The sequence below is a fragment of the Hyperolius riggenbachi genome, chromosome 5 (genome assembly GCF_040937935.1).
Source record: "Hyperolius riggenbachi isolate aHypRig1 chromosome 5, aHypRig1.pri, whole genome shotgun sequence".
NCBI lineage: Eukaryota > Metazoa > Chordata > Amphibia > Anura > Hyperoliidae > Hyperolius > Hyperolius riggenbachi.
Window position 1 is genome coordinate 131614717 of NC_090650.1, and position 27107 is coordinate 131641823.

General features: G+C 45.4%; 1 protein-coding gene across 1 annotated transcript in view; it reads right to left on the minus strand.

The window, feature by feature from the left end:
• ACP3 (acid phosphatase 3) overlaps positions 1-27107 on the minus strand; it is a 94863-nt gene that overhangs the window by 30529 nt on the left and 37227 nt on the right. Inside the window, exons 5-8 of the mRNA XM_068236265.1 lie at positions 26457-26555; positions 22644-22742; positions 15730-15862; positions 12747-12829 (exon numbers count right to left, since the gene is read on the minus strand). Of these exons, the coding sequence (XP_068092366.1) occupies positions 12747-12829; positions 15730-15862; positions 22644-22742; positions 26457-26555 (414 nt within the window). The remainder of the gene's footprint in view (positions 1-12746; positions 12830-15729; positions 15863-22643; positions 22743-26456; positions 26556-27107) is intronic.

Here is a 27107-nt window from a genome sequence, read left to right on the forward strand (position 1 = left end):
CGCCACTGTATACCTGTTCTGTTCAGTGGACCCGCCACTGTATACCTGTTCAGTGAACCCGCCACTGTATACCTGTTCTGTTCAGTGGACCCGCCACTGTATACCTGTTTAGTGAACACGCCACTGCATACCTATTGTGTTCAGTGATCCTGCCACTGCATACCTGTTCTGTGAATCCGCCACTGTATACCTGTTCTGTTCAGTGGACCCGCCACTGTATACCTGTTCTGTGAACCCGCCACTGTATACCTGTTCTGTTCAGTGGACCCGCCACTGTATACCTGTTCTGTTCAGTGGACCCGCCACTGTACACCTGTTCTGTTCAGTGGACCCGCCACTGTATACCTGTTTAGTGAACACGCCACTGCATACCTATTGTGTTCAGTGATCCTGCCACTGCATACCTGTTCTGTGAACCCGCCACTGTATACCTGTTCTGTTCAGTGGACCCGCCACTGTATACCTGTTCTGTTCAGTGGACCCGCCACTGTATACCTGTTCTGTTCAGTGGACCCGCCACTGTATACCTGTTCTGTTCAGTGGACCCGCCACTGTATACCTGTTTAGTGAACACGCCACTGCATACCTATTGTGTTCAGTGATCCTGCCACTGCATACCTGTTCTGTGAACCCGCCACTGTATACCTGTTCTGTTCAGTGGACCCGCCACTGTATACCTGTTCTGTGAACCCGCCACTGTATACCTGTTCTGTTCAGTGGACCCGCCACTGTATACCTGTTCTGTTCAGTGGACCCGCCACTGTATACCTGTTCTGTTCAGTGGACCCGCCACTGTATACCTGTTCAGTGAACCCGCCACTGCATACCTGTTGTGTTCAGTGAACCTGCCACTGCATACCTGTTCTGTGGACCCGCCACTGTATACCTGTTCTGTTCAGTGGACCCGCCACTGTATACCTGTTCAGTGAACCCGCCACTGCATACCTGTTGTGTTCAGTGAACCTGCCACTGCATACCTGTTCAGTGAACCCGCCACTGCATACCTGTTGTGTTCAGTGAACCTGCCACTGCATACCTGTTCTGTGAACCCGCCACTGTATACCTGTTCTGTTCAGTGGACCCGCCACTGTATACCTGTTCTGTTCAGTGGACCCGCCACTGTATACCTGTTCTGTTCAGTGGACCCGCCACTGTATACCTGTTCAGTGAACCCGCAACTGCATACCTGTTGTGTTCAGTGAACCTGCCACTGCATACCTGTTCTGTGAACCCGCCACTGTATACCTGTTCTGTTCAGTGGACCCGCCACTGTATACCTGTTCAGTGAACCCGCCACTGTATACCTGTTCTGTTCAGTGGACCCGCCACTGTATACCTGTTTAGTGAACACGCCACTGCATACCTATTGTGTTCAGTGATCCTGCCACTGCATACCTGTTCTGTGAACCCGCCACTGTATACCTGTTCTGTTCAGTGGACCCGCCACTGTATACCTGTTCTGTGAACCCGCCACTGTATACCTGTTCTGTTCAGTGGACCCGCCACTGTATACCTGTTCTGTTCAGTGGACCCGCCACTGTATACCTGTTCTGTTCAGTGGACCCGCCACTGTATACCTGTTTAGTGAACACGCCACTGCATACCTATTGTGTTCAGTGATCCTGCCACTGCATACCTGTTCTGTGAACCCGCCACTGTATACCTGTTCTGTTCAGTGGACCCGCCACTGTATACCTGTTCAGTGAACCCGCCACTGCATACCTGTTGTGTTCAGTGAACCTGCCACTGCATACCTGTTCAGTGAACCCGCCACTGCATACCTGTTGTGTTCAGTGAACCTGCCACTGCATACCTGTTCTGTGAACCCGCCACTGTATACCTGTTCTGTTCAGTGGACCCGCCACTGTATACCTGTTCTGTTCAGTGGACCCGCCACTGTATACCTGTTCTGTTCAGTGGACCCGCCACTGTATACCTGTTCAGTGAACCCACCACTGCATACCTGTTGTGTTCAGTGAACCTGCCACTGCATACCTGTTCTGTGAACCCGCCACTGTATACCTGTTCTGTTCAGTGGACCCGCCACTGTATACCTGTTCAGTGAACCCGCCACTGTATACCTGTTCTGTTCAGTGGACCCGCCACTGTATACCTGTTTAGTGAACACGCCACTGCATACCTATTGTGTTCAGTGATCCTGCCACTGCATACCTGTTCTGTGAACCCGCCACTGTATACCTGTTCTGTTCAGTGGACCCGCCACTGTATACCTGTTCTGTGAACCCGCCACTGTATACCTGTTCTGTTCAGTGGACCCGCCACTGTATACCTGTTCTGTTCAGTGGACCCGCCACTGTATACCTGTTCTGTTCAGTGGACCCGCCACTGTATACCTGTTTAGTGAACACGCCACTGCATACCTATTGTGTTCAGTGATCCTGCCACTGCATACCTGTTCTGTGAACCCGCCACTGTATACCTGTTCTGTTCAGTGGACCCGCCACTGTATACCTGTTCAGTGAACCCGCCACTGCATACCTGTTGTGTTCAGTGAACCTGCCACTGTATACCTGTACTGTTCAGTGAACCCACCGCATCAGTGCGCATACCTGTGCAGTTAAGTGAACCCACCTACCTACGTGAGTGCACGCAGTGTGATATACCACTCCGTGCATACCCGATATGGACAAAACAGGTAGAGGAAGAGGAAGAGGTAGTGGCAGAGGCAGAGGAAGGCCACCCGGCAGGTCTGCGCGAGGTCGTGTAAATGTAATTTCGTGTGGACCTGGCCCACAGTACAGTGCTCGGAAGAAGGCACGTCCCATCACCTCCCAAGATTGTCAGGACGTGGTTGAGTATTTAGCGACACAGAACACCTCATCTTGCTCAGCCACCAGCGCTACTACTAGCACCACTTCCGCTGCATTTGACACTTCGCAAGAATTATTTAGTGTTGAAATCACTGATGCACAGCCATTGTTGTTACAGCCAGATGAATTTTCACCAGCTAATATGTCTGAGTTACGCGGCAACACTATGGATGTAACGTGTCAGGAGGATGAAGGACCTACTGATGGTGCAAGTTTGGATTTGTCTGAGGCAAGCGAAGCTGGGCAGGATGACTACGATGATGACGGTAATAGGGATCCTCTGTATGCTCCCAATAGAGGAGATGAAGATGTTGGAGATACAACTGCATGTACTTTATATAGTACTGAGTATTAACACCACTAGACCAGTAGATGGCACTGTAGCAAATACTAAGGTTAACAGTTATGTGTGTCTGTCTGAAAACTTGTTTTTTCTTTATCTCTTCCTCTCTCTTCACAACTAAGATATCTGCTGTTAGAGGTTACTGAAATGCTCTGTATGCTTGCAACTTAATCCAGCGAAGTAAACCAAGTTCTGCCTCATCACAAGCTTCTAGTGTCTTCTCTAATACATAACCAACAGGTTATGGGCCCAGCTCCAGACACTAGAAAGAGGAAAACTACAAGCAAGTACTGTATATTCCTGCGTATAAGACTACTTTTTAACCCTTGAAAATCTTCTGAAAAGTTGGGGGTCGTCTTATACGCCGGGTGTTATTGATGCCGGGTGATACGCTCTATCCTGTTAATGCCTCTCAGATCTCCCTGCTGAGGGAGCACAATCTATTCTTCCATACCGCTCTGATAAACAGGTAGACAAGGCGAGCTTACCAATCCGCTTAAGGAGAGTTGACCAATGCAACAAGTCAATGACTATATCTGGTAATATACTGGGTAACACATACAGTACAGCACCAGTTTCTGTTCATACACAGCAGCAGTATATGATTTTTTATTTTAATTTGATGTGCATTGGAAGAGGGGTAGTCTTATACGGCAAGTATATTCCAAACATATTTTACCTGGAAAAGTTGGGGGGTCGTCTTATACGCCCAGTCGTCTTATACGCCGGAATATACGGTAAGTGCTGCATCTATAATCATACTGAATCCTGTGTGAGGAAACAAGAGCTGCACCCAGAAAGATGGCAAGCGCTTCAGATACGAAGTTTACAATAGCAAAGCTTAACAATACAAACTACCAGCTGTGGAAGTTTAAGCTTGAAATGCTGTTATCCAAAGATGACTCGTGGCAGGTGCTGGATACAGACAGACCTAATGACAACCCAGAAGAATGGGACAGAAAAAACAGGCAAGCAAAAGCAGTCATAAGCCTGCTAGTGGAGGATGATCAACTCATTCATATAAGGAAAGAAAACACAGCTAAAGGTATGTGGACTGCATTACAAAGGCTGCATGAACGTGCAAACCTAAACAGTAAACTATATCTGCTACGCAAACTGTATAAGATGAGGCTGGAAAAAGGGCAGGACATGAGTGAACATGTAAATGCTATGCTAGAGATTGTGGACCAGCTGGGTGCAATAGGCGAAGAAATGAAAGACAATCACGTAGTAGCATTACTGCTATGCAGCCTCCCGGAATCATACAGTGCCCTTATAAATGCGCTAGAAACTAGACCAGAAACTGAACTGACTCTAGAATATGTTAAGGGAAAACTAATTGATGAATACAGCAGAAGAAAGGAAAACCTGCATAGTGAAGAGAACGAGAGATCAGAGACAGCTCTAAAGGTGCATGAAGGCACAAGACAAAGCAAAGAAACCAGGGTGTGTTTTCGCTGTAAAAAGGCCGGTCACCTGAAAAAGAACTGCTCAATCTGGAAAGATGAGCAAAGAAAGCAGGAACCACCCACAAGAGAAAGAGCTAAAGCAGTCATGCAGGAAAATGAAAGTGCATCATGGAGTGGTACTTTTAAAGTGACTCAGAATAGCACCGCAAGCGGATGGTACATCGATTCAGGGGCAACAAGTCACATGACAAGTGACGAGACATTCTTCACAGAAATTGATTACAGTGTTAAAGACAAAGTCTTCCTAGCAAATGGGAAAAGTATTACTGCTGAAGGTAATGGTCAGGGGTTTCTGAACTGCAAAACACCATCAGGGGGCAAGCAGAGTATCCTTGTAAAGAACGTTCTATATGTTCCAAGCCTAGAAGGAAGCCTCCTATCAGTGAAAACCCTTGCAAGCAATGGACTCACCGTCCAGTTCAGAGGTAATGAATGCACAATTCAAAATGGAAAGCAAATCCTAGCAAGAGGAAAGTTAAATGAACACCTGTACAAGCTCGTCACTGAAAATGAGAAGGCTAAAGCAGCAACTCATAACCCACATGACAAGTGCATCCACCTGTGGCACAGAAGATTGGGACATCGAAACCCAGAAGCTATAAAGGACCTTGCAAAGAGAGGTCTATCAGAAGACATGAAGGTACTGCCTTGCCACACACTCAGCAAGTGCATGTGTTGCATCAAAGCAAAAGCCACCAGAAGCCCTCTTCCACAGACCAGTCAGAGAAAAAACACTAAACCTATGGAACTGATACATAGTGATGTGTGCGGACCAATGAAAACCGTCACACCCGGCGGGAACAGATATTTACTGACTTTCATTGACGATTATTCTAGGTACACAATAACTTATCTGATGAAGCACAAAAGTGAAACTTTAGAAAAACTTCAAGAGTTTATAGCTATGACAAGCAACAAGTTTCAAAGAAAACCTGAAATAATACGCACTGACAATGGAGGAGAATATACGAGTAAGGAGATGGAATCATACCTGAAGAAACACGGTATCCTACACCAAACAACTGTACCATATACTCCTGAGAAAAATGGTGTAGCAGAAAGGAAGAATCGCACTCTTGTAGAAATGACCAGATGTATGCTTTCAGATGCTGGCTTACCTAACAGATACTGGGGAGAAGCTATAATGACTGCAACATACCTACAAAACAGACTCCCATCAAAAGCTATTGAGAGTACACCATACGAAATGTGGAATGGATCGAAACCTAATGTAGGCCACATCAGAGTGTTCGGCTGTAAAGCATATGCCCACATTCCAAGTGAGAAACGCTCCAAGTTGGAAAACAAAGCCATAGAAGGCATTCTGGTGGGCTACAGTAAGCAGAGTAAGGGATACAGAATCCTTTGTCCAAAGACCAATAAGGTGACAGTCAGCCGCAGTGTCTATTTTGACGAAAGCGAAGCACCAGATAATACAATTCTTGAGAAATGTGCAGAGGATTTGCGGGCTGAATCAGCAAGAGACACTGACTCATGTGAAGCAGAACAAGAGCCAGACCAAGAAGTGGAACTTACAATCAATGAGCCAGTAGAACCCACTGAGCAACAAGAAATCAGAAGATCCACTCGGACTACAAAAGGGATACCACCCCGCAGGTTATCATATGCTGCAAAAACGCATCAAACACAGGAGACAACATCCTGGGAAGACATAGAAACTTTGCCAAGAAGGGAAGCTGATCAATGGAGAAAAGCAGCTGAAGAAGAAATAAAATCACTTCAAGAAAATAAAACTTGGTCACTAACAGAACTCCCTCTCGGTCGCAAGACCATCGGAAGCAAATGGACTTTTAAAGTGAAATATGATGCAGAGGGAAACATCTATAGATACAAAGCAAGATTAGTTGCCAAGGGATACTCCCAGAAATTTGGAGAAGATTATGATGAAACATTTTCTCCAGTTGTGAAATATTCCACCATGAGAACACTCCTTAGCGTTGCTGCCGGAAAGGGAATGCAAGTGAAGCACCTAGATGTCAAAACTGCCTTTCTATATGGAGACATCAAGGAGGATCTATACATGGAACAGCCACCAGGATTTGAGGAGAAAAAGAACCTTGTATGCAAACTGCAGAAAAGCATCTATGGGCTCAAGCAAGCGGCAAGAGTGTGGATTGAAAAAGTGAACGAAATACTCACGAAAGAAGGTTTCTCAAGAAGTAAAGCGGATCCATGTCTGTACTCAAAGAATCAAGAGAACAGATGGACATATATCCTAATTTACGTTGATGACATCTTGACGTGTTTTGAACAAGAAGGGGACTACGAACAAATAGTTCACAAACTGAAACAAAACTTTGAAATTAAAGTGTTGGGGAACATTACTCACTACCTAGGAATTCAAATAGAGCAGGAAGAGGATGGAAGCTATCTTCTTAACCAAAATCAGAAAATTACAGAAATATTAGAACAGTTTCACATGCAAGATGCAAAGGAAGTGAGAACGCCAATGGAACCAGACTATCTGAAATACAATGGAACAGAAAATTTGTTACCTAACAATGATTACTACCGCAAGGCAATTGGAAAATTGCTATACATTAGCACCGTGACAAGACCAGACATTGCTGTAGCAGTGGGAATACTTTGCAGAAAAGTCGCATCACCGTGTCAACGCGACTGGAACGCAGTAAAAAGGGTAATGCAATACCTAAAGGGAACAAATCAGATGAAGCTGAGACTTCCAGCATCGTCAAACCCAAAACTGATTGGATATGTGGACGCCGACTGGGCTGGAGACACCACTGACCGGAAATCTACAAGTGGTTACATCTTCCAGTATGGACAAGGAACTATAAGCTGGTCAAGTCGTAAACAAGCGACTGTTGCACTCTCTTCAACTGAAGCGGAATACATAGCAGCAGCTTATGCATGTCAAGAAGCCATTTGGATTCGTCAGCTTCTACTAGACATGGGACTAAATATGTCACAACCCACACCCATCTTTGAAGACAATCAGGGATGCATAAAGCTCACACAATCTGAGAAGGTTAACCCAAGAACCAAGCATATTGATGTAAAATATCATCTGCTTAGGGACATGCAAGAACAAGGAGTTATTGACATTCAGTACTGCCCATCGGAGGAGATGACTGCAGACGCACTCACCAAACCTTTGCCAAGGGAACGTCATTGTTTTCTACAAAAGAGACTGAATGTTGTATAATAACGCACATGCCGTTGAGAAGGGGTGTTGGAGATACAACTGCATGTACTTTATATAGTACTGAGTATTAACACCACTAGACCAGTAGATGGCAGTGTAGCAAATACTAAGGTTAACAGTTATGTGTGTCTGTCTGAAAACTTGTTTTTTCTTTATCTCTTCCTCTCTCTTCACAACTAAGATATCTGCTGTTAGAGGTTACTGAAATGCTCTGTATGCTTGCAACTTAATCCAGCGAAGTAAACCAAGTTCTGCCTCATCACAAGCTTCTAGTGTCTTCTCTAATACATAACCAACACAAGAGGGGGACAGTTCAGAGGGGGAGTCAGAGAGTAGTAGGAGGAGAGAAGTTGCTGAAAGAAGCTGGGGCAGCTCTTCGTCAGAAACAGCTGGTGGCAGAGTCCGGCACCATGTATCGCCACCTATGTACAGCCAGCCAACTTGCCCTTCAGCATCAGCTGCTGAGGTCCCCATAGTGCCCACATCCCAGGGTGGCTCAGCGGTGTGGAAATTTTTTAATGTGTGTGCCTCAGATCGGACCAAAGCCATCTGTTCGCTCTGCCAACAAAAATTGAGCCGTGGAAAGGCCAACACTCACGTAGGGACAAGTGCCTTACGAAGGCACCTGGAGAAAAGGCACAAACAGCAATGGGATGGCCACCTGAGCAAAAGCAGCAGCAGCACACAAAAGAAAAGTCACCCTCCTTCTCCTCTTCCTCCTTCAGGTGCATCATCTGCTTCTGCCGCTTTCTCCCTTGCACCTTCACAGGCACCCTCCTCCACTCCGCCTCTGCCCTTGAGCGGTTCCTGCTCCTCTGCCCACAGCAGCAGTCAGGTGTCCGTGAAGGAAATGTTTGAGCGGAAGAAGCCACTTTTGGCCAGTCACCCCCTTGCCCGGCGTCTGACAGCTGGCGTGGCGGAACTGTTAGCTCGCCAGCTGTTACCATACCGGCTGGTGGACTCTGAGGCCTTCCGTAAATTTGTGGCCATCGGAACACCGCAGTGGAAGATGCCAGGCCGCACTTATTTTTCGAGAAAGGCCATACCCCAACTGCACCGTGAAGTTGAGAGGCAAGTGGTGTCATCTCTTGCGAAGAGCGTTGGGTCAAGGGTACACCTGACCACGGATGGCTGGTCTGCCAAGCACGGGCAGGGCCGCTACATTACCTACACAGCCCATTGGGTGAACCTGGTGGTGAACGATGGCAAGCAGAAAGCGGCGGACCAAATTGTGACACCTCCACGGCTTGCAGGCAGGCCTCCTGCCACCTCCTCTCCTCCTGCTACATGCTCTTCGCTGTCCTCCTCCTCCTCCTTGGCTGAGTGGCAGTTCTCCTCTCCAGCTACACAGCCCCAGCTCCGCAGGGCCTATGCTGCATGCCAGGTACGACGGTGTCACGCCATCTTAGACATGGCTTGTCTCAAAGCGGAGAGTCACACTGGAGCAGCTCTCCTGGCTGCTCTTAAGAAACAGGTGGATGAGTGGCTGACCCCGCACCACCTGGAGATAGGCAACGTGGTGTGCGACAACGGCAGCAATCTGCTTGCCGCTTTGCATATGGGGAAGCTGACACACATACCCTGCATGGCACATGTCATGAATCTAGTGGTTCAAAGATTTGTGGCAAAGTACCCTGGCTTAGCGGATGTCCTGAAGCAGGCCAGGAAGTTCTGTGGGCATTTGAGGCGCTCTTACACAGCCATGGCACGATTTGCAGAAATTCAGCGTAAAAACAACATGCCGGTGAGACGCCTCATTTGCGATAGCCCCACTCGCTGGAACTCGACCCTGCTCATGTTCTCCCGCCTGCTAGAACAGAAGAAAGCCGTCACCCAGTACCTCTACAACTGGAGTAGAACGAAACAGTCTGGGAAGATGGGGATGTTCTGGCCCGACAACTGGACACTGATGAAAAATGCATGCAGGCTCATGCGGCCGTTTGAGGAGGTGACCAACCTGGTGAGCCGCAGTGAGGGCACCATCAGCGACTTAATTCCCTACGCGTACTTCTTGGAGCGTGCTGTGCGTAGAGTGGCGGATGAAGCTGCGAATGAGCGTGACCAGGAACCGTTACGGCAGGAACAGGCATGGGACCAATTTTCATCAGACCCAGCTGTTTCCTCAACACCTGCGGCAGCACAGAGGGGGGAGGAGGAGGAAGAAGAGAGGTCGTGTGCAGAAGACGAGTCAGACTCAGAGGATGATGAGCAAGGTGTTTCTTTGGGGGAGGAGGAGGAGGAGGGGACAGCGGCAGGAGAACAACCGCAGCAGGCGTCGCAGGGGGCTTGTGCTGCTCAACCTTCCCGTGGTATTGTTCGCGGCTGGGGGGAGGAGGTTGACTTACCTGACGTCACTGAGGAAGAGCAAGAGGAGATGGAGGGTACTGGATCCGACTTTGTGCAGATGTCGTCTTTTATGCTGTCCTGCCTGTTGAGGGACCCCCGTATAAAAAACCTCAAGGGGAATGAGCTGTACTGGGTGGCCACACTACTAGACCCTCGGTACAGGCACAAAGTGGCGGACCTGTTACCAACTCACCGGAAGGTGGAAAGGATGCAGCACATGCAGAACCAGCTGTCAACTATGCTTTACAATGCCTTTAAGGGTGATGTGACAGCACAACGCCAGCAAGGTACCACTGCCACTAATCCTACTCCCGTGTCCACGCAGTCAAAGACAGGACGCTCCAGCGATCTCATGGTGATGTCGGACATGCGGACGTTCTTTAGTCCAACGCCTCGCCGTAGCCCTTCCGGATCCACCCTCCACCAACGCCTCGACCGGCAGGTAGCCGACTACCTGGCCTTAAGTGTGGATGTAGAGACTGCTGTGAACAGCGATGAGGAACCCTTGAACTACTGGGTGCGCAGGCTTGACCTGTGGCCAGAGTTGTCCCAATTTGCCATCCAACTTCTCTCCTGCCCTGCCGCAAGCGTCCTCTCAGAAAGGACCTTCAGCGCAGCTGGAGGCATTGTCACAGAGAAGAGAAGTCGCCTAAGTCACAAAAGTGTTAAGTACCTCACCTTTATCAAAATGAATGAGGCATGGATCCCGGAGGGCTGCTGCCCGCCCCAAGACTAAGTCAGTCCCCGCACACACAGCATCTCTGCCTGCACGCCGTGTGACTGGCTGCCTGGCCTGCCCCAAAAAGACTAAGTCGCTCCCAGTCCCTCCACACAGCATGTCTGCCTGCAGGCCGCTTCACTACCTTCTCCGCCACCACCAACAGGGTCCGGGACTCCAGGCGGATTGCTGAATTTTTTAGGCCGCTGCTAGCAGCGGCCGCTGTAATAATTTTTATGGTGCGTGTACATGACTGCCTAATTTTTCTGGCTGCACTGAGGGCAGCTGCAACAACAAAAGAAAAGGCATGTACATGCGCCCATTCCCCTTCGTGATCATTACCTTGCCGTGGTGAAGGGGCTTGCGTATCACAATGAAGCAATGACCGGCGCCTAGATGAGTGTCTCGGGGGGCACACAAAAGATAATAAGGTCGTTGCTTCATTGTGGTCAGACCAAATTTGATCAGCTGGACAGTCACTGTTCTGTCATTCAGCTACATCAGCCAGGCCGACCATATGGGCTGTAAAGCCACCAAAACCTGCACTCTCGCCATGGTGCGCACCAGTCCAGCACGGCCGTCACTAGTACAAACAGCTGTTTGCGGTGCGTTACACGGTGAGTTTGGTGTGTCAGTGTGAAGCAGTACCTTAATTACACTACCTGATTGATGTATACACATGCAAGATGTTTTAAAGCACTTTAGGCCTGTCATTTAGCATTCAATGTGATTTCTGCCCTTAAAACGCTGCTTTGCGTCAAATCCAGATTTTTCCCGGGGACTTTTGGCGTGTATCCCACTCCGCCATGCCCCCCTCCAGGTGTTAGACCCCTTGAAACATCTTTTCCATCACTTTTGTGGCCAGCATAATTATTTTTTTTTTTCAAAGTTCGCATCCCCATTGAAGTCTATTGCGGTTCGCGAACTTTAACGCGAACCGAACGTTCCGCGAAAGTTCGCGAACCCGGTTCGCGAACCTAAAATCGGAGGTTCGGCCCAACTCTATTTGTGATTCAATAGAAAGTATAGGAAAATCGCAAGGCTCTTGAAAAAGTGCTTTGAAAAGTGATTTTCCGGGCGCTTTTATGAATAAATACATTGCATTTATTTATTTCCAGGTCAAAAAGTTCACTTCCTGACTGACATCAGGAAGTGTAAAAAAAAACATTGCTCCACAAAAGCGCTTAGAAAGGCGCTTTTCTAAGCGCAAAGTGCAGGGAAAAGCACTTTTAAAATCGCTAGCCAAATCGCTGTAATGTGAACAAGACCTTACTATGTCTATGTATGCTTTGCCCACCCTCCTCCCAGTCTTAAAACACTCCCACCCATCTGCAGTAGAAAGTGCATTGTTTCAGCAGGAGAAATATAGGCCAGTCACAGAGGAACAGAGATGTGGGAGGGGAAAATGGGAGGGAAAGAGGCTTCATCCAATCAGGCTGCATTAGTTTTGTCTGAGGGGAAAGTAAAGAAGAAAAAAAGAAAACCCAGCATGCCCTGCAACTTCCTTTGTGCAGCAGATATACCAAATAAGAGCCAGGGAAACGGCAAAGATCTTTTATGGAGAAGAAAAATAAGAGTGATTTTTAACTTTTGGATTGCCTGGTTAGCATCCTTATTGCTTATTTACGAAGAATTAATTTTTGATTTTATGCCCGACAGTTTTAAAAGTAAATACCTGTAAATATGGCAGCCTCCATATGTCTCTCCCGTCAGGTGTACTTGAATACAATAACAAATAATTGTGTGCTCTCATTTTAGAGAATTGTCCTTACAGTACATTGTTTCCTTCTAAGAACAATAATTCTAGTTCTTCTAAGAACAATAATAAAATATATTGGTGATAAATACATACCGCAGAGTACATAATTAGTTTTAGTGAGCTGGAATTTGTTGTAGCTTGAGTAATATTTTCCAAAATGCTTTTTACAAGAACACCTGTAAGAAAATTACACATAATCAAATCCATTGTAGTTATTATTTCCTTTCAAGTTCTCCAGTACCTCTTTGTACTACTAATAGTAGCTCTGCATGAGTATAACTTAGGATGTAGAAGGAAAGTCGGTGCTGGCACTTGGGAGCAGCACACAATTCCGCGGTAATAGGCAGGAGATTGGTGGTGGTCACCCTTGAGCTTGTCGTGTAGCACCAGGACTAGTTGGGAAGGCACGGGCAGGCCCATATCTATTAAGAGGCACTTGGTGGCACGTGCCCCTGGCAGCCATTCATGGCAAGTGCAACCTGACTGACGGCCATTTTTTTTCTATGCCCCTGGTGTGGTGTGGGCATGGGGAGTTAGTGACCGTGGCGTGGGGAGAGAGGGGTGTACTAATAACAGCATGTCTTCTATCTAACGGCGAGTCTCACTGCTCTCCTTGCGCTGCCTGGGAGTAACCATGGTAACTGGACGCTCCCTCCGCTTAGCGTCCAATTTACATAGTTATTCTCCCAGGCAGCACGCAATGAGAGCAGCAAGATTTGCCACTGCATAGGGGACATTTCAGTAGTGTTATCTCTCCCTCATTGCTTCCCTCTAGTGCTGGGGACACAAAGGGGGAACAGACGGGACAAGGGAGACAGAGGTAACACACAGGGGGGAACAGAAGTGGCACACGAGGAACACAGGTGGCACAAGGAGAACACTGCCACATTGTGTGTATTTTGGGGGATACGCTCCTGCATTAGGTACATTATTGGGGCATACACTGCCACATTGTGTTTATTTTTGGGAAAAAGTCACATTATGTAGGGAAATACTGCCATATTTTGTGTATTTTGGGGCAAGACTGCCACATTATAAGTATTTTCTAGGGAAATGCAGCCAAATTATGTGTATTTTGGGGGATCTGCTTAGCGTCGGGAGATTCTTCTGTTTTTAACTATTGCCCATACTGAGTGCTGGGACTCACTCTGGCCTCTCTGACAGGTCCCATCACACTGTGCCAATAACAAACTGTGTGTCAATATGTAGTTACATAGCACTGACATCTTCTACAACACTTTACAGAGTGGATAGTCATGTTACTGCTGTCCTCAGAGGAGCTCACAATCTAATCCTGCTAGAGTCTAATGTTCTACTATATTATTATGTATTTATATAACACTGACATCTTCTGCAGTACTTTACAGAGTACATAGTCATGTCACTGGTTGTCTTCAGAGGAGAGGAGCTCATAATCTGATGCCTACCATCATTTTGTGGGAGAGAACACTGGCTAACGTGTTTTTATGAGCTATGACTAAGGAGCCATACGTTTGCTCCGGTGCGCTTGAGCTGTACCGCTGTTTGTCCACAAATGTTTCAATAAAAATTGGACTTCTATCCTGAGATCGGTGCAGCGGAACTCTTCTCTTCAACATAACGTGCTTTTATGGTGCGGAAATTTCTTGCTTGTTTAAGGGTCAGTTTACTCATATCTGGGGAGGAAACACAGGCCCACTGACTTTGGGTTGCACTCTTACCAGGAAATTTTAATTGACCATGGCCACTGCATGTTTTGGGCACACCCACTGCATTGTTTGGCCACGCCCATTTTTGACATTAACGCGCCCCATCAATGTCCTTTTGGGGCGGGGGGAGGTGTTCAGCGTCATAGGTGTGAGGTGGCTTGGGCAACCCAAACTCTAAATACAACCCTGGGCACAGGACGTGTGAGAAAGGTAGATGGAGCACTGACCTCTCTCTATATGGTCTTTATTCCAAAATGACGATTCCATGGACATCAAACAGTACAAGAGCTAGGGGTGCCCGACTGGTGGGTGACAACCACAAACAGCTGACAGCTGGTTCATGTACAAAACAAAGCTTCTTCACAGAAAAAAATGTAATTTTGGAATAAAGACCATATGTACAGGTTGGTTCTTATGTAATTACTAAGGGTTAAAACATAAGGAAAAAGCGTGCACGCTCAAAAGGACATCTCAGAATTCAGGCTGCTGCTGTTGAAATAATTTCACCTGGTTTGATGGCTGATCTACCCGTGTGTTTTTACATTAATTCGGTACACAAAGCTGCACCTGTCCAGCGTGTTCTCCTGACCAGACTAACTGATTTCTCCTCGAACACTTTCAGTTTCTCCCTACAGACTTTAGGTTGACACTGCAGGATGTGAGTGATTTACAAACTCATAACTCAGCTATATCCAATGAGGAATGACGGCACGATGGAGTGACTTCAGGAGGAAAGGGTAAGTGCTTAAAGAGACACTGAAGCGAAAAAAAAATATGATATAATGAATTGGTTGTGTACTATGAATAATTACTAGAAGATTAGCAGCAAAGAAAATATTCTCATATTTTTATTTTCAGGTATATAGTGTTTTTTCTAACATTGCATCATTCTCTAATATGTGCAGATTACACAACACTCAGCATTCAAAATGAGTCTTTCAGAGCAGTCTGTGAACTAATGACCTCTCCTCTGGCAGAGGAAAAGAAAACAGTTGAGATAATAAGAGTCAGATAACAGCCCTCTCCACGACTTTGAAAGTCATAGAGCTTAATGGCTTTTTTGCATAGAGATAACAACTGGAGTTTCTTAACTCTTCCTGTACTAAAAACAATTAGACTGATGTGTCTGATCTTAATGTTTTATTTCTTAGCTGTACTACACATACAAATCATAATATCATAATTTTTTTTCCGCTTCAGTGTCTCTTTAAAGCTAAGCTCCCTCTAGCTGAGTTCAAAGCTTAACTCTTTGTGGTTAATCAAAATCAACAGGAAGTTAATTTGATTGTCCAAATTCAAGTTGCATACAATATGCATGAAATTACCATTTCAATACCATCTCTACCTATAACTAACCCAGCCATTGTGCAATTAGCAGCATCATTTACCTGCCATCAATCTGCTTTTCTCCTGTTGGTTGTCTATTCCATACAGAGAAGCCAGGGAGATTTCAGACAGTCGAAGGAGTTTCTCCAGGACATTCTGGGTTGCCCAGTCAGGCAGAGTGTAATTGTGAATGCCCTAGATAGAATGACAGAGAAAGAACTTATAGCAAATGGTGGTATATATATATATATATATATATATATATATATATATATATATATATATATATATATACTACCTTTCGTGTCCCTACCTCTCCCTCTAGATTGTTTTGTGTCCTACCTGATCATGCACCTCCATTACTGTGCACCCATGGTATGCATTTGAGTGAACCTAACTTGTCTAATCTCCATGCTCCATCCAGTGACTGACTAAGCATTACCTTGTACTCCTACTGTGCTGTGTGATCTGGTTTTTCTTGTATTCCAGTATTGTCATATTGCTGTATGTCACCCCTAAATATTGTCTGTAACCTAAACTAATATCCAGCGCTGCGTAATAGGTTGGCGCTTTATAAATACAATAAATAAATAAATATACTAGCTCATGGGTCTGGCATTTCCCAGGTATGTATTTGGCTAGTGTTGGCTCTGCCAATTTTTTCTAACCCTAACACACAATTACTCAATGACCTAGTTTGTGAGCTTTGAGGTTTTTGGCAGCAATAATTTGCATTGAAATTAAGCAAATCTGATTGGCTGTTTGCGGCTCCACACCCTTTTATGAATTTGAACCCCAGTCAGCCATTGACCAACTGTAACAGGTTTGAGGCTTGTGCCATTAACAGTGCAAGAATGGCAGCAATAAAATATTCCCCTTGAAAATCAATAGGTGCATTTTGATTGGCTTTTTTGGCTCCACCCACTTTCCTGAATATTAATCCCAGTCACCTAGTGATCAACTGTGCACAGTTTGAGAACCCTACTATTAACAGTGTAAGAATGGCTGCAGTGTACATTTTCCCAGTGAAATTTGTATTTTTCTCCGCCCACTTTTTGGTTATGGGGATAAAAAGTATCCTATATGTTATTCCAGGTAATGTACTATGTGTGTGCCAAATTTCTTTCAAATCCATTTAGCCGTTGTTGCCTGATTAAGTAACAAACATCCAAACTTTCGCATTTATAATATTAGTGAGATGCCCAATGTCCAATTTTGTGAGCTTTGAGGTCTGTTCTTAACACACAGTCACTCAGTGACCAAGTTTGTGAGCTTTATTATGCTGGGAATACACCTGTGAGAAAACGCGGAAAAGCCGTTGCCAGTACTCAGAGTAAGGCGGCTAATTCCGCATCCAACATGGCAGCTTGCGCACATGGGCCTGCATCCACCAGCCTGACGGAGCGCGGAGAAGCCGCCGTATGCCCAGTGAACAAGGCGGCGGATTCCGCGTCCGACGCGGCGGTTTGCACGCATGGGCCTACCACTAGCAGTAAGGCTGAACGCGGGGAAACCGCCGCATGCTCTGACAGCGGTGCGGCTGGCCCCGCGTTCAAGCCAGCAGATACATTACAACACATGTCTGGTGTGGCTGGGACTGATATTCCACACAGGTTCAGAAGGACGCGCGCGCACGCTGAGAGGCAGAGCCTTTATGACAGTCAGAAGGGTGTCAGCTGATCCAGCCGGTCAGCTGACAATTCTACCAGGTTTTATTGGTCCAGCACTTAGGGGAGGCGCAGGAGAGCGCTGGTGTATATATACTGGGTGCTGGTCATTTCTCTGGTGTCTGGCATTGCGATCACTACGTGGTAGCACTCAGACCTTGTCAGTATCTGTGATATTATCTGTTATTACTTCAGACTAGTTCCAGGGTGTTGATGATCAAGGAACTCACACCCAAGACTAGGGAACTGTATTACCATTCTGTTATTACTTCAGACTAGTTCCAGGGTGTTGATGATCAAGGAACTCACACCCAACACTAGGGAACTGTATTACCATTCTGTTATATATCAGACTAGTTCCAGGGTGGTGATGATTACGGAGCTCACACCTAAGACTAGGCATTGTTATTATCTGTTATGACTTTCTGCTTTCCTGACCACTCTCTTGATCTCTGATTTGGTACTTCGTTATATCTGATACTCTGTTGCTGAACCCTGCTTGTCTTAAGATTCCGTCTCTGTCTCCTGTCTCTGTACCTGAGCTGTTTGTCTGTTGCCGACCTGGCCTGTTCGACCTCGAGAACTATCTCCCCTGTTTGGAGATAGTTCACAGACCTGTCAGTGACACTTCACCATTGGTGTCACTCACTCTCTGGTCCTTCCCACTCTCAGCCTGGCTCCGCCCCTTGGGGAGCATCAGACCATTGGAAGGAACCTGTTCTCTGAGCAGTATCTCATACTGCCTAGCACCCTCTATACGGGTGCTCTCCTCAAAGTATTACTGTTGCACCAAAACACTCATATTACTCAGGTGTCCAGAGGTTAGTAATATATCTGATTATCGGTGATACTGCAGATCATCAATAATCGGCTATATATCTGTATTTTCGGTGATACTGCAGATCCCCGATAATCAGATCCTCTCTGTGTTACACCGATCGTTACAACACCATACAATTTTCTGTTAGATTATTCTGTTAGATTTTTCTGTTAGATTTTCTGTTAGAATATTTTCTGCATAATTAGATTATTTTCTGTAGAGAATGGTCATTATCTCTGGTGCATTGTCTTCTGTTTATCTCCTGCTGAGTAGAACAATGCCTAATTGCTGGGCAGATAGATGGTAAGATATATACAACATGTTGAACTTTATCTATCTGGCAGGTAAATCTAATGCTGGGCATACACGATAAGTTTATGCGCTGGTATCGAACCAGCGGCTCGATGCCGGCGCGTCCTCGCTCGTCCATGCGTGCGCGCGGATCGATCCCCGCTTGTCTCCGCCGGCGCTCCTTATCAGCCGCTCGATTCCTCGCTATTGTCCGCCCGCGGGGATCAAGCTGGGAATCTATCCGGCAGGTCATCGGACCTGTCGGATATTATCAATCGAGCCATCAGCGGCTCGATTGATAAGGACATTCTCGAACCGTGTATGTTTAGCATAACAGAAAATTGTAGTAATTGTTCAGGAAAAAAAAAACATCTTTTCAGAATTGTGTTGTTTGTAAATTGCAGGGGTATAACAGAATTACCCAATTTTATTGTGATTATAGTATTAACACAGTAAAGCCAACTTTTCAGTGACTGTATGCTTCACTGTATGCAATGCAACATGGCCGAAATGTGTGGTGTGAATTTTTATTTCCATTGTTTTGCTTTCCTGTTATACAGGGAACACAATGCAATGCCCCACTGTGAACACTGCCTTCAATGGAACCTGAGCTGAGTAAAATTATTTAAAATAAACACATGATGTAGCTGCAATTAAATATTACAGTACATACTTACCTCACCGTCAGTTCCTCTCAGAAGCTCACCATTTTCTTCTTTAAGTGATCCCTTCCAGTTCTGACAATATTTTGTCAGAACTGAAATATACCAGTTGCTGTCAGTTATATATCAGCTGCTGTCAGTTACAACTGAATGTGCAAGGTAATGTCCATGCTTCCCTATGGCTCAAGAGGGCAATAAGACAGTTTAACAGTGTGCTGACCAGGAAGCTGTTGTGGGGTGATGGCCATTTTCGAAATGGAGGACAGAGAATTCCATCGATCACAGTGGACAAACAAGACGCAGGAGTGGATAAATAGATTGATGACTAGACTACACAGGAGTTAAAGAGGAACTCCAGTGAAAACAATGTAATAAAAAAAGTGCTTCATTTTTTACAATAATTATGTATAAATGATTTAGTCAGTGTTTGCCCATTGTAAAATCTTTTAAATCCCTGATTTACATTCTGACATTTATTACATGGTGACTGTAAACAATAGCGGAGCCGCCGCCGCGCAGGGCAGCGTGGTGGCGGCTTCCGCATCCCAGCCGGCGGTTTCCGTTCAGCTCACGGAACCGCCGGCACAGAGCAGGGCGGGCGCCGCTGCCACTAGCAACACGGCGGCGGGTCCCACAATGCGGCCAGCGGATTTTGGGACGCGGGCGCGCGTGGACTCGGGGCCTGGCCTCTCGGATGTTCTGAGGCAGAGGGTCACACGCGCGCGCGTAAGGAGGCAGGACTCTTACCTCCTACGTAGGAGGGTCAGCTGACTCTCCTGTCAGCTGACATCAGGAGAGTCCCTGATTGATTGAACTTCTGGGCAGATTAGCTGAGGAACTCTCAACATATAAGGAGCTGGGCTTCAGTTGCTCCTTGTCTGCTGTCGTGAATACTCTTGTGTTAGCGCTCAGACCTTAGCTCAGTGCCCTGGTGTTGATACTAAGGATTTCACACCTTAGTTAGGATTGTATTTGATATTGTATCTGTGTTTTGACTCCGGCTATCCTTGACTACTCTCTCTCTCTACGCTATTGTACCTCTGCCTATCTGATTCTTGTTGCCGACCTCTGCCTGATTACCGATTACTCTTCTGCTTTCCGTTCCTGTACTGCTGCCGTCTTCTCTGTTGCCGAACCCTTGCCTGTCTGACCTTCCTCCCTTCAGTGGAACGTCTCCCACTGGAGGGTTTTCTCTGAGGCTTGCCTCTCCGAGACGCCTGCCCCAAGCAGACGATTACTGCTAGGGGTCGAGATTCCTCACTCTGCCTGGTTAGAGGATCTCACTCACGGGGTTCCCATTCAGAGGTAACCACACCTCTGAGGAATTGCAGTGAGGTGGATATTTCCACACTTTTGTGATATTACTGTATTTCTTGTGTTCCTTTTGCTGGGTGTTCAGAGGTTAGCGATATATCCGTATTATCGGTGATTCTGCAGATCGCTAATAATCGGTTATATATCTGTATTCTTGGCGATACTGCAGATCTCCAATAATCATATTCTCTCTGAGTGCTGATACCGATCGTTACAGTGACATTTTTACTGTTGGCAGGTGATGTAGCTGCTGCATGGTTTTTCGGCAGTTGGAAGCAGCTGCAAACAGCTATTTCCCACAATGCAGCAAGGTTCCCAGACAGGAAACTGCCAGGAGTAAGTACTGAAGAGTGTTACGCTTGGTGGTATATTCTCCACAGTCAGCACGTAGTGTATATCCTGACGTGAAGGAGGTACACACGCTAGCACAAGGAACCAGGATATCCCCAGTATAGTGGAAGAGAGGACTGACTCCAACAGGAGATGTGGTGCACAGAGCAGGCGTAGATCTGAACAGCCACAAACAATCCTTCCACTATAGTGGCTCAGCGCAAGGTAGTGCTGAGCGCATAAACCAGAACTCAGAAGATCAGGACAGGTAACAGAATGAACGCTTGCTAAACTAGTCACTGCTTAAGTGACAGCAAGCATCCATAACAAGACAGACTGGAATGAGGCAGCCAATGCGATTGCAGCGGTGGCGTGCCTCACAAGGACAGGACAGAATAGTTGGGAAATAGAGTCAAAGAAGGCAGACGTAATACACACAAATATACAATAGGTATGATTTCCTAGCGTATTACGATTACAGCTATCAATGAACTACAAACGACTAACTGACATATGTATATATCCGCGATAAACCGATATATGACATAAGAAAGGAACACTAACTAAGAATTATCTGCGATAAACCGATATATGACATAAGAAAGGAACACTAACTAAGAACTGGAGCAGGACTAGGAAGGACCCGCTACTTCTACGCAGAAGCGAGCGCAATCCACGCAAGACAACAGGAACAGGACTAACTAGCTAAGCACGGGTGATCACGATACGCGCAACCTACCAAAACGTGCTGGAACTGACTGACTGAACACAGGATATAAACAGTTCGAGTACGTATATATCAGTGACACTGATGTATCAACGTAGTACGAATACAAGGAAAATAACAAACACGCTAGTATGCGTATATATTAGTGATGAACCAATATATGATGCAAGACTAGCAAAGAAACAATTACTGATAAACAGAACAGAACTAGGACTCACTGACTCCTACGCAGGAGATCAGTGCAGGCCACATGAATTGACATTAGAACTATGAACACAGTCTGGGGCCAGAGCAGCAGCAGCAAGACAGGCTTATGCTGAAGCTATGATAGCCTGTGGAGCCCTGCAGGAAGCAGATCTTTATACTGAGGTCATCCAATGGGAGCACACATGCAGATTCCTACACAGGTGAATGGTAATTATTCAATCCTGAGCTGGCCAGAGCTGCAGAGCCACTGCAGATGGAATCAGCAACTAGTTTGAGTACAAACCAAACTATGCAAGCAAATGCATGTAATGACATCATAAACTGCTCGTCTTCAGTAAAACTGCAGCCAGCAGTACATGCTGCAGACGTGATCATAACAAAGAGTTTCTTGTGGGAGGGGTTTCACCACAATATCAGTCATGCAGTGCCCCCTGATGGTCTGTTTGTGAAAAGGAATAGATTTCTCATGTAAAAGGGGGTATCAGCTACTGGTTGGAATAAAGTTAAATTCTTGGTTGGAGTTTCACTTTAAGTATGATGTCTTTATGTTTATTTTGACTTTTAATTTTCAGTTCAGGTTCTCTTTAAGAAGAATTTTGTCAGTTGAATTAACTTTTTAATTAGTGAAAAAAAAAACTGTGCAAAATGTATAACCAAGATGAAAAGTGAATGATAAATAGTTTTCTTCACTAATGGTTGCTTTTCATTTAAATAAGCCCCCTTTGTCTGTAATCTTTAAGCCCAATTTCAATGCGTTGAATTGGATTGAGTTGCGTTTCATTGCATCCCATTGCCAAAAAGGGACGCAAATCAGTGCAAGTGTAAATCCAGCCTTATGGTTGGAATCAAACCAAAAGCAAGACGTCTTGTGCTATATCTGGTTCATAACTGAATGAGCTTTTTATGCTGTGCTATAATTATTATATTGATTATATCACAATCTCCATTTCTCTCTTACCTCAATCAACAGTGCATCATAAATTGTCCACCATGTGAAAGGCTCATTTAATTTCTCAGCTGTGTAGCCAGTGATGTTTTGTAAAGATTTCAGATAATCCTGTGTGAAAAACAGTAACAGTAAGTTTGAAGAAAAAAAAACCTATGAACCGTATCATGTGGCCCAATAAACATACACTGATTAACAGAATACGAATAAAAAAAGACAACAGTTCTAGTGGAGTTTTGTGCACAATGTAATATTTGCTTAAAACCAAAATGGTATTTTACTCACGAATATGTCGTATTAGTAAATTGGAGGCCGCAGGTAAGGATCCATCTGAAAATGGCGCCTGTGAATAATGGCGCACGGTGTTGCCGCTAATCTGTTTGCCGCTTATCGCTATTTAACGTTAAAGCCTTATTGTTATTTAAAGAAAACCTGTACTGAAAATTAAAAGTCAAAATAACCATACACAAGTCATACTTACCCCCCGTGTAGTTTACTCCTCAATCTCTTTCTCCTCTCCTGTGTCCTGTTTGTCCACTGTGATCAATGGAATTCTCTGTCCTCCATTTTGAAAATGGCCATTACACCATAACAGCTTTCTGGTCAGCACACAGTTAAACTGTAACATCGCCCACTTGAGGCATAGAGAAACATGGACACATCAGTTCTCCTCTCACCTGTAACTGACAGCAACTGATATATAACTGACAGCAACTGATATATTTTAATTCTGACAAAATGTTGTCAGAACTGGAACGGATCATTGTCAGAAGAAAATGGTGAGCTTCTGAGAGGAACTGATGGCAAGGTAACTATGTAATGTTTATTTGAAGTTACCTCGTGTTTATTTTAAATAATTTTACTCAGTACAGGTTCTCTTTAATGTTAAAGCCTTATTGTTGTTTAGCGTTAACACAAAGAACCCTCTCTGTACCTATCCCTAACCCCTAAACCCCCCCTGGTGGTGCCTAACCCTAAGACCCCCCCAGTGGTGCCTAACCCTAACCTTGACAGTGTTACATTAAATCCATTCACCGTTTTGCAGTTAAATAATGTCTGCAATTTGGCTTATGTAGGGCGCTATTGATAAATAACATTACTGTGGGCAATAACATCTGCTGTTTGGCAAATGAATGGCACTATTGATAAATAACGTTAGTGTGTGCCACTGTTGATAAATAACGTTAGTGTGTGCCGTTTTTCTTCTTTTTTCCCTGTGCGCCATTATTATGCAGTACTAACGATAAATAGCGATAAGCGTATCTTTTTAATGCTGCACCATTTTTATGCATAGGCGCTGTGCGCCATTATTCACTGATCCGGCAGGTAAAGCCTCTAAACAAACAGACTGATAATTTTTCCCTCTGTGACGGTTACCGGCCTGCTGTAACATGGTATTGTTGGTTGACATTGCAGACTCATTAGTGTTTTAGCTAGCTCCATGTACAGAATCCTGTCCATTAAACTCTGCCCGGAAAAGAGCTTGGCAGCACGGAAAACGCGAACTACAAGTGGACTATATGCACATTTTTAAAGCACAGATTGTAAGTGCATTTCTTTTAATCTTTTTACTGAATAAAGGTTTTTACCTTATGCAGATACTCTTTGAGTTTTAAGGTCATTTGACACTCCAAAGTAAGCTGTAAGGGGAAGCAAAGAGACACAAAGCGCATTTGCTGGTCTGTGTGGGGTCAGCCATAAGATCTGGTGAGAGGCTTTATTTACATACTGGTGGACAGTTGTTGCACACTGGGTGAGGAGCTGGTTTTCTAACAATACCGGTGGTGAAATATAATGTAATTCAGACAGTATAGCAGTGTATCGGATTAGTATTACACTATGGCTATCATTCATAAAGCATTTCCGCATGCGGAAATGCTTAAAACAGCTGACTTTACCGAACACTAGCAAGTCTAGCAAGTTCGGCATTCATAAAGCCTCTTTCCGCATGAAAAGCTGACACTACCGAGCAGAGTGATAAATCCCCGCCTTGTGCGGTGATTATTGTAAAAAATGTAGCAAAATGTTAATCCATAAAGATCACCGCAAGCAGTGTGAGGTCGGGAAGTACCGCTCCCTCTGATGTGGCGATAAAAATGTTAAGTGAATGTAGAGACAGACCTCCCAGGCAGCTACAGCAGAGCGGAACACGGAGAAATGTATCAACTCGGCTGCTTCCTGTGTCTCCGCCTGCGGAGAATCTCCGCATTGCTACCGCACCTGAATACTTTTTTATGAATCAGCAGCCAGAAGTCTAAAACACCGCCAGCGGTGTTTTCCCGCACTGAATCTCCATACCGACAGCACTTCCATGAATGATAGTCTATGTATATTCTGTTCATTTTGCATGAATTGAAATTCGATGGGGACTTGGAGTTGATAACACTGGCCTGAGCCTCATGCTATTTCTGCTGATCAACACATGGTCAGCCAGGAGTTCTGGTGAGCGCAACCTATTGCACATGCTACACTATGATGAGGATAATAGTTAAGAATAAGAAGGTGGGGTAATACAATACTTTACTAATATATATATATATATATATCTTTTTGTTTAAGGAAGTGCTGAAGATGAAGAGTTAAGAGAGATTATTGGCTGGATGAAATCTGTTGGACTCTCTGATGGACTGTTTTGTATTATTTTTGGCTTATTTGTGGAGTGCTTTATCAATACTTAATTTCATTTATTTTAAGGGCTATACAACGCTAGCAGGGCGAGCGATCTAGTACATAGTTTGATTTGATTTTCATTGTGTAGGTTGTTGTGTTTCGGTATTTCATCTGTTATACCTTCCCTGTGAAGGTGATATACAATCTATCGGAGGAGCGCACTATTACCCATATTAAAATTCTAGATGTCAGCCTGACTTCAGGGTCCCCTACACTTGGGAGCTGGGATAAGGTCCTCCAGCACCCAAGGCTGAGACATCAAAGTGTGCCCCTCCATCCCTCCCACCTCAGCCATCACACACTGATTGCTATTAGAGTAAGAGGTGCCCCAGAGCCCACAGACCCCCAACACCTTAATCTCTAGTTATCTGGCTTGCAGTCACTGCCATGTATCCCCTTTTCTTATTTATCTCTGCTTCAAACACAATAGGGGAATAATAGCTGAGTAGTTGTGCACCCCTCCTACACTGTGCCCTTAGGCTGGAGGCTCTCTCGCCTCTGCCCAGCCCTGCCTATACTTTCCTAGTCGTTCTGGGTCATCATGAGTTGTTTGTGTAATCTGTTGCAAATAATAGGAATTCAATTACTGTGCTGCATATTTTACCTTGTATTCACTTCAGATAACCAGTGGTGGTTAAAGTGACAAACACTGGACTGGATTCATCAAGCTTGGCTGCTAAAGTAGCGCAGCTTAATGAGAGGAGCACGGGCTCAGCACACGCTATGCTGTGGTAGTGCAGCGTAGCGTGCACTGGTAACTTACGTGTGCTCCTTAAAACGATGGCTGCTCCACTCCTCCTGCCCTGAACCCCCCAGTGGCTTTAATAGACATGATCCCTGCACGTTGATTGGCCCAATCGGCTGCCTGTCAAGTGACAGGCAGCCTTCTGGGCCAACCAAAGCGCCAGGATAACATCCTATGAGGCCACTGGACCCAACAGGGCTCAGGGCGGGGCGAGTGGAGTGGCTGTTACCAGGAGCGTGCGTAAGTTACCAGCGCATGCTACACTGCACTACCACAGCATAGCGTGTGCTGAGCCCACGCTCCTCTCATTAAGCTGCGCTGCTTTAGCAGCCAAGCTTGAGGAATCAAGCCCAATAACAGAAATATTATCTGAAGTGAACACAGACTGGTTGAAAGAGATTAAACATTACCTTATAAGGACTTATAAGTTGTTGAAATTCCTTTGAAGCATATGTTTCATTTTGAAGTTGGTTGTAGCGGGGACAGTTCTCCCTTGGCATATAAAGCATCTGAAATCAAAGACAGAAAAAAAAATGATCTAAATGTCTCTAGCAGATTTTTTTAGTAACATTGAAAAGTTTAAATGTAGGTAGTATGTAGTCCAAATTAAATTGCATTGTTTTCTGAATCAAAATCATTGGGCACATTAATGAATACTTTATTGACTGTTGGTGTGAAAAGCTGAAATTGGCGATTCAGCTTCCTGTCAACAAGCTGTGCACTAGTCTGCAATGCAAACTCCAGTATGTCCAGATGCTGCCTGTGCTCCAGTATGTCCAGATGCTGCCTGTGCTACAGTATGCCCAGATGCTGCCTGTGCTCCAGTATGTCCAGATGCTGCCTGTGCTCCACTATGCCCAGATGCTGCCTGTGCTCCAGTATGCCCAGATGCTGACTGTGCTCCAGTATGTCCAGATGCTGCCTGTGCTCCAGTATGTCCAGATGCTGCCTGTGCTCCAGTATGCCCAGATGCTGCCTGTGCTCCAGTATGCCCAGATGCTGCCTGTGTTCCAGTATGTCCAGATGCTGCCTGTGCTCCAGTATGTCCAGATGCTGCCTGT